Below are 10216 nucleotides of genomic sequence, written 5' to 3' on the forward strand. Positions count from 1 at the left end.
CACCTAGCGAGCAATTAATTAACCAGCAACTGACGGTCCCCTGTTTCAGACTACGACCAAAAAATTGATACAAAGAAAGTGTAACGATCAACAACAGCTAAAGGTGGGCTGGAAGTGGAAAACGTCATGACGTCACGAATGACACAGTCAAAATTACAGAAATCTACCTTATCATTTTTTTTTTGTTTCAATCTTTCAATAGAAAACTATGTTCGGTTTTGTAATAAATTAAAAATAAAACAATATTTTTGCAATATTTTTGTTATAAAGATTTAACTATAAAATCTTTGAACATTTTATATAATTTTTAAATTAACGTTGGCACGCCTGATTTTTGACATTGGTATTAATGTGACTAGTGGTAGCAATGTATTTTGACGGTGTAACAATAACAAATACTATCTTAAGCTTATTACATTTCTGATCTTAGCTGTAGAATAAATAAACGGAATGGCTGCTAAAAGTGAGATAACACAGTGTGTTTTATGTAATATTTATTAACGATAACATTTACAGATTGGAACTACGTTTCTGCACCGCCAGAGAACGACGAGCAGCAGAGGGTGCGTTTCCAAATTGAATTAGAGTTTGTGCAGTGCCTGGGAAACCCCAACTACTTAAACTGTAAGTTAACTACTCTACTACTAGAGTAGCGATACGTATTTGTATACTTAATAAAATGATTGTAGTTTTAGCGCAGAGAGGTTACTTCAAAGATAATGCTTTCATCAACTACCTGAAGTATTTGCTTTATTGGAAGGAGCCTCAGTACGCAAAGTATCTGAAGTATCCTATGTGCTTGTATTTTCTGGACCTGCTTCAGTACGAGCATTTCCGAAGGGAATTAGTCAACGCACAGTGCTCGAAATTCATTGATGACCAACAGATATTGCTGTGGCAGCATTACACACGGAGGAGGAGTAGATTGTCGCAAGCTCCAAATGCCAATGGACAGCCCGAACCAAGTTCAAATACACCTAGCAATAGTCAGAATGGTCACATGAATACCAAAATAGCTTAATTTATTATTTATTTATATAAATTGTTTTCTTTACGCTACAGTTTTTTTTTTATAATTAAATATATATTTAAACATTTGATATTATATCAAATTTAATTTATTATTTTCATATTTATCTTTTTCCAGAACGTTCTTTATATATTTGAGTGAAAGTAGATTTATTAATTTATAAATAATATATTAATTTATATATCTGTAAACAATAATTAATAGTGAATTGGCTGAGCTGTGGCTTCTTCGGCGAGTTTTTCAGCTTCCCTTTCTGCGGCGATTCTGGCGTGATCGGCGGCGATCTGCACGAACAGGTTGTGGTGTTTGTCGGACGCCCTTTGAACTGCAGCAGTGTTGAGAGGAACGATAACCTGACCAGGTACGACCCTGTGGGCTTCGGCGATGGCGTTGTATCTGTTCAGGTGTGCTTCCTTGGCATGAGCCACGGCAGCTGAGTCGCGAGGAATGGCAATGTATCCGGCCTGATGATTGGCTGCGATCGTGTTGAACTGCTGGAGATGCTTCTCCTTCGCAGCGGATACAGCGGCAGAGTCTTTAGGAAGATCGGACGGAACCGGGTTGATGAGCGTCGGATGGAATCCGTTCTTGTCGGCGATGTATTCGACAGTGCGGATTTTGTGAGAAGGATCCACGTACGAATACGCACCTAAAACACACATTAAATATTAATATATTTAATCGAAAACGTGTAAAAAAAAGTTAAATGTCAAGGTCGAAAATTTAGTTATACCTTGGATGGTATGACCATCGCTGATTTCGGTATGGGTCCTATCGATATGTCCTGGGAATCGTCCAGCAGCATAACCGAACGCATAAGGTTTAGGTGGAGGAGCCGGTGTCGTCGGTTCCTCCAGGATGTGGATCACGTCGCAAAAGGCGACGCCGAAAAACGCCAAAAATATCAAAGTCTGCAAGCAGAAAATCAGAACAACATATGTAAAACTTTCTACATTGTTACAATTATAAATAATCAATTAACATTGCAATACTTACAGTCTTCATGACTTTAGCTAATACCAAAGTATTAATTTAATTTTTCGAGATGTGAACGTTTCGAAGATTTTATTGGAACTGCTTGGTTTTCGTATGCGATGCCGAAAGAGAAAGTACTCAAATATACACGTAATAGATGCAGTGTTCCAATTAAATTGTTGCTCATGTGAAAGCCGCAAACGTTCTCTTCGTGTTTGCATGGGCTGCTGTGAAGATGATCATCCTTTGGAAATAGATGTCCTGGCCTTCGGGCGCATTGTTTTGCCGCATTTGATCAATCAATTTATTACCTCTTTGTTTTTTTTTTTTTTGAAAAATATTCAATGAAAACTGGGTATATTTTGCAAATTCGAAATAATTATATAATATATGTATCGATTGATTTGTTGTTATTTTTTTTTATGATGAAGAAAATGAAATTAAGAAGGCGTAACAAACGAACGCGTATTTTGCAATACGAAATAGTTGTATATGAATTAGTGCAAGGCCAAAACTGGAATGAATTAAGTGGAGAAAACTTTCAAATCGATTATTGCTATGTGCGGAATTCGGGCATTTCAATTTCGGTAAATGTGATTAACTGAGAACTTGGAATTTCCATTCCATGAACATTCTTTAAGACAGATTAATAATTTTACTGATTTTTTTATAATTAATTGCAATAATATAATTATTATTGACCATAGATCTTTCTGAACATAATTTTATTTATTTTTTTATTGAAATTGCTATAAATGTTGTTGTTAGTTAATTGTGGAAAAACTTGTTATATTATTCTTTTATTTTGTGTTTACGTTATTTCCAGCAAAAATGTTGTTTTCAAGAAAAAAAAATTTTTAATTTTAATTAATGGAAATTAAAATCTTTATTTGATTAGCAAATTTTTATTATTAAATGTCTCTATGTTCTTTTAAAATATTAATTTTAAAAAGAATATGATTTAAGTACACTAGGTCCTCTTTTTATGCGGTTTTGAAGTTATGCGGTTTTTATTTCAATAAGCATTTTTGTTAAATAACTATTTTAGGCCATTTTGACACGTTTTGACACAAATTGGTAAAACAATTTCATCGAAAAAGATGATAATTCTGAACGAGCATTCAAATTTCAACGCGAGCTTCAGAATTACAAAGCCAAAGCAAAGTTTAATCACTGATTATATTGTCAAAAGGGAAAAAATCAACAAGCAAAGTTGAGACTAATTTTACTTGTGAAGAATCATTATCTTCAGCACATAGATCTGATATTCTGACTATCTCTTCTAGTGATGAAAGTGATTTCGAACCAGTTCGCAAATTATGCCGAACACTCTCATATAACTCATATAATTCTAAAGAAAAAATAATGTGAAGAAAGATTAACTTTCATAAAAAATTTCTGTATGTTTTTTTTTTGTAAAATTTTTCAGTATAAATTTAGAAGGAATATGTTAAGATTATATTTTTCTGAAATTTAATAAACTTTTTTTATGCGATTTTCCGTATATTGTAACTCATTGATTTAGTTTTATGCGGTTTTAAAAAGTTATGGAACGTATCCTTTATTTTTATACGTGTGTCTAGTCCTTTTTTTATGCGATTTATTTTTATGCGTTTTTCTGTGGAACGTATCTATCGCATAAAAAGAGAACCAAGTGTATATAAAGTTTATAAAATAAATTAACAAATATAAAACTTACAATTTGCTTTATCAATTAATTATAAATAAATAATAATTGGTATGATTAATTTAATAAATTAATACACATCAGATATTGATTTTCAGTTTCCAATTTGAACTTGATACTTATATAATGAGTAATCTAAGTAATATCACTTATTTATTAGTCACAAGTAATTTTGTAATTAATAAAATAGGAAAGACTGGAAACTTTAGAAGATACGTCGAGAAATATAATTTAACTAGAAGGATCATATTTAAACCGCATGTAGCCTTCTCCAAGCAGATTGGATTACTGAAAGCGAGCAATTAAAGCAAGAGTTTAGAAGAATATTCCGCAGTCCGGTTGGAAACATGGACCAATTAATAATAGGAGACGTCGAAAAAGAGTACGTGAAATGTCCAGAGTTACAAAAAGAGGATGTTACGAAAATTTTGGAATGGATGGAAACGCAACCGCATCTCCCAAAAATGACGGGTAATCAACAACTTCTTTTCTAAACGCTTTGATACAAATTAATAACATATTTTCAGAAATGCAAGCAGTTCTCTTCTTGCACAGCAATTACTTCGACTCGGAAAAGTCAAAACGATGCATAGAAAACTTCTTCACGACTCGTTCCCGCTGTCCCGAATTCTTTGCAAATCTCAATCCGAAAGAAATGGATTTCGATACGTAAATGTCTATGACGTAAATGTCTATAAACTTTTAGCGTTATATTTCTGGATGATTCTAGGATGCTTTACAGTGAATTACCGAAACGCACGCCCGAAGGATACAAAATCGTTTATGCGAAGATTATGGACCCGGATCCGGATCGTTACACCTTTCCGATGCAAATCAAATTCTTCGATATGGTCTCAATGTTGATGCTCAATCGAGACGGAACTTCGGAAGGTCAAGTGGTTGTTCACGATTTGGATGGAATTACGTTCTCGCATGTGGCTAAAATGAATTTCGTGCAATTGCGGAAATTCTTTTTCTATCTGCAAGTGAGGTTTTTCTTTTTCTTGAAACGACTTTCTCTCAAAATTGACGATTATTATTATCCAGGAATCCATGCCGGTGAGGATAAGGGGAATGCATTTCATCAATCTCGGAACGGTCGTGGAGAAGATCATGTCTCTGATCAAACCATTCATGCGAAAAGATCTCGTTAAAATTGTAATTTTTTCTTTTTCAACATTTACTTTTAGATGTAAAGAGTGTTTTGTTACAGCTTTACACTCATGCAGACGTCGAGGGTTTATTGAAATACATTCCTAAAGAGTGTCTTCCCAATAATTTGGGTGGCGAAGCGGGAGATGTTTCTGACATTCTACGTAATTGACAAACATTTTTGTTAAACTATATAGTTTACTTTTGTATCGTTGCAGGAAAAACCAAAGAGGATTTTTACGAGAACGAGGAATTCTTTGCAGCTGAGGAACTGCAAGTCGTCGATGAATCAAAAAGACCAAAAGATTCGAACATCTTAGGAAACTCATTCAAAAACCTTGCTATCGACTAATTTTCCGTCCTTATTAGACAAGATTTTAATGTTTAAAAAAATGTTTCTTGACGTTGCAACATAATTAATATACAATTATTATTTTCATATTTATTCCAATTCATGCTATATGTTTATTTTGGATTAATTTGAGTGTTTCAAAATATACTTATATCAAATATTATACTTCCGCTTGATTAGATAAATTTAAAATACTTTCAAAGCGCCCTCTTTTAGGTGATAAATAATTTTTAAAGTTTTGATTATTTTTTTTTTTAAATAAAAATATTTATAACTATATATATAATTAAATTCAATTAAATTACGATATTGAAGAGGATTTAATTAATGCTGGTTTTGTAAGAGAATTGGATTTTGTAGAAAGCAATAATTTTGAAATTGAATGTGATGTGATCAGTTTGGCCACCTGAAATTTGAATTTTTTTTGAGCGGTTCGATGTGAAATTCCCTGCTGCTCTCTCCCTGTAATACGATTTTCCTCAATTGCCAGTGCTGGGGTCAGAAGCAGAGTGTGTGTTGGTGTTGACTTTTCTGGAAAATACAAATTTTATTTTGCGTTTAGTGCGAGCGGAAATGAGCGAGCAAAATCAGGAACTGAGCGTGGAGAAAGTGGAGGAGGCCGAGAAGATCAAGAATGTAGCGAACGAATATTTTAAAAGTGAGTTTTTCTTGCACACTCGTCGGAAACACACGTTCTCTATCTCCGTGGTTCGGAGATGTGTGGACGACGGATGCACGCAGTCTAAATTAAGACGAAATAATTAGACGATCCGATCATGTCGAACGCTACAAAAGTATCACTTCGCTCGATGCCTGCCTGCCTATAACCTAATACCGTTTCAACTTTTGCCCTTTCAACTCATGTTCTTTATGCCGATTGTTACAGAACAGGATTACCAAGAAGCAATAAATTACTATACACAAGCAATAGAGATAAATCCAAGGAATGCCATATACTACGGGAACAGGAGCTACGCTTATCTCAGAACAGAATTTTATGGTTATGCCTTAGCCGATGCATCCATGGCCATTGAACTGGATAAAACCTACATAAAGGGATACTACAGGCGGGCTGCCTCCTATATGTCTCTTGGTAAATTCAAGGAAGCCCTGAGAGATTACGAATATGTAATTGACATGCACCAAACTATCCGAGTGAAACTAAAATGAAAATTTCCAGGTAATTAAAGCTCGACCAAACGATAAGGATGCTAAAAGGAACTACACAGAATGCAATAAAATAGTGAAGAAAATTGCTTTCCAAAAGGCAATCTCAGTGAAGGAGACCAAAAAGAAGGGAGCAGATAGTATTAATTTGGATTCAATGAGTATGTCGATGAATGAAAAGAGAAATGAAAAGAAATTAATGTGTCAACTTTCAGCAATTGAAAACGAGTATAACGGACCTGAACTTGTAGATGGCAAAGTAACTTTACAATTTATGAAAGATCTTATGGAGTTTTACAAGAATTGCGGGAACCTGCATAGGAAATATGCATATAATGTCAGTGAATATTCAATACTGTAGCTTGTTCATAATTGGATCGTTTTGTTTTTTTAGATACTATTAGATGTAAAAGACTATTTTATGGATCAGCCGTCGTTGGTCGATGTGCCTATTGGCGATGATAATACTTTTACGGTGTGCGGTGATATTCACGGCCAGTTCTATGATCTTATGAATATTTTTGCTAAAAATGGTTTACCTTCAGAAACGAATCCATACGTAAGTCATAACTACAGCTGAACCTTCTCAATTGACATAATATGTGTGTGCTTGATTATAGCTATTTAATGGTGATTTCGTTGATAGAGGATCTTTCTCGGTTGAATGTATATTCACGCTGTTTGGATTCAAATTATTATATCCGAATCATTTCTTTATGTCTCGAGGTATTTTGGTTTTATCAAAATCTTTTGCTTATTGGTTAAATGTTAATATTGTAGGCAATCACGAGAGTGCAATGATGAACCATTTGTACGGATTCGAGGGAGAGGTAAAAGCCAAATATACGACACATATGGCCGAGCTGTTCACTGAAGTCTACAACTGGTTACCTTTAGCTCATTGTCTCAATAATAGGGTTGTGGTTAGTTGTTGACGCGATTCGGATGAGATTTATGAGGTATAAATGATTATGTTTTAGGTGATGCACGGTGGTCTATTCTCTCGTGACGACGTAACGTTAGATGAGATTCGGAGCATCGATAGAAATAGGCAGCCCCCAGACGAGGGATTGATGTGCGAACTGCTGTGGTCTGATCCTCAGCCTCAGAACGGAAGAGCTCTGAGCAAGAGAGGAGTCGGATGTCATTTTGGACCAGACGTTACCGCAAACTTCCTGAAGATGAACAATCTGGATTACATCATCAGGAGTCATGAAGTGAAGAACGACGGATACGAAGTTGCCCACGACGGCAAGTGTATAACCGTCTTCTCTGCACCTAACTATTGGTACTTTACAACAAAGAAACATCTTAGGATGCACGCAATAACGTTTTGTTTCTATTTACAGTGATACAATGGGAAATCTGGGAGCATTTATAACGTTGCAGGGCAAAGACATGGTTCCACAGTTCACAAAATATGCGGCTGTGGTAAGTCTCATTCAATTATACTTTAGCTATATAATATTTCTTCAATGTCTGTATGTTTTAGCCTCATCCAAACGTGAAACCAATGGCCTATGCGAACTCATTCCTAAGCATGATGTGCTAGTACTTGCTCATTGAAACGTAGTACCCATGTAGATCAATTTAGAGTTAATTTTTCGATTAGTATTTTTACTTTTCTTTGAAATATTGCGCATTTGCAAGAAGGAAGTACGAAGTCATTTATCATTTTTAGGCCAATTATATTCATAATCGCAACACAAGAACTAAAAACAATTGAGAAAACAGTAATAGAAACATCAAGGTAACAAGGACAAAAATACAAAAACAAATCGAGCGAATTCTATTCAAGACTCGCGGTTTTTCACGTTTTTTTATTTCCTATATCAGTTTACTTCGCTTTTAGTATCATTCTCTGTTTCATTGTTTACTTTAACAGGTTGTCGATTATTACTTTTTCTTGACTATGTTTTCTTTCTGTTTGGTATGTAATTATCGCAAACGACGCATTTATTCGCCCGTTCCGGGCTTCTTGTTTTCGTTTTCTACTTTGATTGTTGATCTAAATTGAGATTCAGGGAACTGCCTAGACAAATTACTACGATGAACCATTATTTGGAAAGCGAATGAGAAAAAAAACGATTTGTTAATAATAAATTTACTAATAATACCAATTCGTTGAACTAAATATATATTTCTCCAATCATTTCTTTTTATAGATCAATATATTTTAATAAAATCTTGGAAAAAAAACATTTTTTTTTAATTAATAACTTTTTGTTCTTAAGTGTTAATAAATTAACTAACGAAAATAATTTTGTTATATAAATTTTTTGTATATGTATACTTTTTAATGGTGCAGATGCAACTTGGGTTGCGTTCTTTTCTCGGAACGCTCTCTTAGTACTCCATCTTAGTTAACAGTGTTGTCATAGAATCCCAAAACTTCACGAATTTAGGTAATTGCGGCTCAATGTTCAAACTAGTAACTTCATTTTGCATTATGATACTACAGCTATGAGGTAATATCAATACGATTTGGAGCACCTCTGATAACTGTGCAGGTTATGGAATGCCGCTCTTCGCTCACCATAGCTTATCAATAATTAGTCGAAAATGGGGCAATAAAAGCGCTGGCAATGCTGTTTTCAATAACAAACGTTGAGACTTTTTCAATACTGTTTACATATATTTTTTTCAAATTATTTATTTTATTTGTTTGTATTTACCATGATTTTCGCAGATATGTCTGATCAGGGGGAAAGCGAAAGTGAGGAAATTATTATTGAAACTGAATGCCTTCTTGATGAGGAGCCTCAGTCCAATACTGTTCTGCTCACAGACCTCAAAACAGAGTTCAAATCTGAGAATGATGATGACTTTACATGGGAGGAAGACACTTTCCAGAGCTTTGACCCACCCACTAAGAAACCAATCAAACAGCGAAAGAGGGCAAATGGTGCTGGTGGCAAAGTTAAGACATCAATTCAAAAGTACAAGAAAGATTGGGAGAATATACCAGAGTTCAAAAAATGGTTGTCGATGAGTCTACTTGGATCTGAATATTTCTATTGCAAGATCTGCAAAGTGGATGCCAAATGCGGTAAGAGTGAAATCATGAGGCATATGACATCCAAGAAACACAAGAAAAATGCACAAGATTCTGTACCAAAAGTAAGAGTTCTTTGGTTCTTCAATTTCAATAGAATTTTAATGGAATTGTTTTAGTTTAAATGCTTTGATGGTCTGCTTTGTCCAGTCTTCACTCCAATTGATCGATTAAGGTATATAATTGTGAATTCCCATGCATTTCCTACACTTCATCCTGCACATATCATTACCACTTTGTTGCAGTTCTATACATTGAGTGGGTATTATTCCCTTATATTCGTTTCTCAACTTGTTTTATTTCTTGTTTTTAGATTTGAGGAAGTCCATTACACGAAAATCTCTGAGTACTCTGATTATTTAAAAAGAAATAATATTAGATCTGTTCTAAGCAAGTTGACCTGATTCATTCTGAAATTGATTCAAAATTTAAATGTTTTTTTCTTTTGTAGTAAATGATATTACTGGTGAGGGCATGTCGTTAACAGTCAGTGAACGTTGTTTGATAACTGAAGAATGGGCGAGAGAAACAAAGAAGAATAAACAATATTTGATGGTGCAAATTGGTGGTGCTCCATTGAAAGAAGTCGTTAGAATGGTAAGTCATATTTTCCAAATATCTGCTAAAGTATAGATACATTCCTGTGCTCATATCCATAGTGTTTTCACATTTCATTGATTTTCTCGAAAACTATAATACATTGAATGAATCAAAAAGATGCATATGAAAGCTGAATGTTTGGGGAATCCAGAATACATTCATGTGCTCTTATCCATATTGCTGTAATACGCGTTCAAA

General features: G+C 34.3%; 5 protein-coding genes across 5 annotated transcripts; 4 read left to right on the plus strand and 1 right to left on the minus strand.

Annotated features, from left to right (window-relative positions):
- Positions 1-357: 357 nt before the first annotated feature.
- Positions 358-1056, plus strand: LOC108556753 (mediator of RNA polymerase II transcription subunit 31). Its single transcript, XM_017912993.1, has 3 exons — positions 358-463; positions 517-624; positions 690-1056. Exons 1-3 carry the CDS (start codon positions 451-453, stop codon positions 1019-1021), a joined length of 453 nt encoding a protein of 150 aa, XP_017768482.1. The 5' UTR covers positions 358-450; the 3' UTR covers positions 1022-1056.
- A 146-nt stretch (positions 1057-1202) lies between these two features.
- Positions 1203-2308, minus strand: LOC108556744 (cuticle protein 19.8). The gene is made up of 3 exons (XM_017912981.1): positions 2027-2308; positions 1764-1941; positions 1203-1679 (listed from the first exon to the last, which is right to left on the minus strand). The coding sequence occupies exons 1-3, from the start codon at positions 2033-2035 to the stop codon at positions 1228-1230; spliced, it is 639 nt and encodes a 212-aa protein (XP_017768470.1). The 5' UTR covers positions 2036-2308; the 3' UTR covers positions 1203-1227.
- Positions 2309-4011: 1703 nt separating this feature from the next.
- LOC108556742 (alpha-tocopherol transfer protein-like) lies at positions 4012-5280 on the plus strand. The gene is made up of 6 exons (XM_017912967.1): positions 4012-4163; positions 4220-4361; positions 4423-4678; positions 4740-4850; positions 4906-5008; positions 5063-5280. Exons 1-6 carry the CDS (start codon positions 4040-4042, stop codon positions 5194-5196), a joined length of 870 nt encoding a protein of 289 aa, XP_017768456.1. The 5' UTR covers positions 4012-4039; the 3' UTR covers positions 5197-5280.
- A 227-nt stretch (positions 5281-5507) lies between these two features.
- LOC108556759 (serine/threonine-protein phosphatase 5) lies at positions 5508-8483 on the plus strand. Its single transcript, XM_017913007.1, has 10 exons — positions 5508-5854; positions 6083-6324; positions 6377-6524; positions 6579-6700; positions 6758-6922; positions 6984-7089; positions 7144-7286; positions 7344-7651; positions 7713-7794; positions 7856-8483. The coding sequence occupies exons 1-10, from the start codon at positions 5770-5772 to the stop codon at positions 7913-7915; spliced, it is 1461 nt and encodes a 486-aa protein (XP_017768496.1). The 5' UTR covers positions 5508-5769; the 3' UTR covers positions 7916-8483.
- A 276-nt stretch (positions 8484-8759) lies between these two features.
- LOC108556735 lies at positions 8760-10051 on the plus strand. The gene is made up of 5 exons (XM_017912952.1): positions 8760-8831; positions 9053-9483; positions 9538-9593; positions 9732-9808; positions 9870-10051. The coding sequence occupies exons 2-5, from the start codon at positions 9055-9057 to the stop codon at positions 10049-10051; spliced, it is 744 nt and encodes a 247-aa protein (XP_017768441.1). The 5' UTR covers positions 8760-8831; positions 9053-9054.
- The last annotated feature ends 165 nt before the right edge of the window (positions 10052-10216 follow it).

This window comes from Nicrophorus vespilloides, unplaced genomic scaffold, assembly GCF_001412225.1.
Source record: "Nicrophorus vespilloides isolate i.1.1-1 unplaced genomic scaffold, Nicve_v1.0, whole genome shotgun sequence".
Lineage (NCBI taxonomy): Eukaryota > Metazoa > Arthropoda > Insecta > Coleoptera > Silphidae > Nicrophorus > Nicrophorus vespilloides.

What these genes read in the sequence shown, in the direction of transcription:
- LOC108556753 (XM_017912993.1), top strand. An exon ending in AAACCCCAACTACTTAAACT is followed by an intron (nt 625 to 689) that starts GTAAGTTAACTA and finishes AAATGATTGTAG; the next exon opens with TTTTAGCGCAGAGAGGTTAC.
- LOC108556759 (XM_017913007.1), top strand. Translation starts at nt 5,770, where the DNA reads ATGAGCGAGCAAAATCAGGAACTGAGCGTGGAGAAAGTGGAGGAGGCC. An exon ending in TCATTTCTTTATGTCTCGAG is followed by an intron (nt 7,090 to 7,143) that starts GTATTTTGGTTT and finishes TTAATATTGTAG; the next exon opens with GCAATCACGAGAGTGCAATG. An exon ending in TCACAAAATATGCGGCTGTG is followed by an intron (nt 7,795 to 7,855) that starts GTAAGTCTCATT and finishes TGTATGTTTTAG; the next exon opens with CCTCATCCAAACGTGAAACC.
- LOC108556744 (XM_017912981.1), bottom strand. An exon ending in CGATGGTCATACCATCCAAG is followed by an intron (nt 1,680 to 1,763) that starts GTATAACTAAAT and finishes TGTGTGTTTTAG; the next exon opens with GTGCGTATTCGTACGTGGAT.
- LOC108556742 (XM_017912967.1), top strand. Translation starts at nt 4,040, where the DNA reads ATGGACCAATTAATAATAGGAGACGTCGAAAAAGAGTACGTGAAATGT. An exon ending in AAAGAAATGGATTTCGATAC is followed by an intron (nt 4,362 to 4,422) that starts GTAAATGTCTAT and finishes GGATGATTCTAG; the next exon opens with GATGCTTTACAGTGAATTAC. An exon ending in AGATGTTTCTGACATTCTAC is followed by an intron (nt 5,009 to 5,062) that starts GTAATTGACAAA and finishes GTATCGTTGCAG; the next exon opens with GAAAAACCAAAGAGGATTTT.
- LOC108556735 (XM_017912952.1), top strand. Translation starts at nt 9,055, where the DNA reads ATGTCTGATCAGGGGGAAAGCGAAAGTGAGGAAATTATTATTGAAACT. An exon ending in CACAAGATTCTGTACCAAAA is followed by an intron (nt 9,484 to 9,537) that starts GTAAGAGTTCTT and finishes GAATTGTTTTAG; the next exon opens with TTTAAATGCTTTGATGGTCT. An exon ending in ACTCCAATTGATCGATTAAG is followed by an intron (nt 9,594 to 9,731) that starts GTATATAATTGT and finishes TCTTGTTTTTAG; the next exon opens with ATTTGAGGAAGTCCATTACA.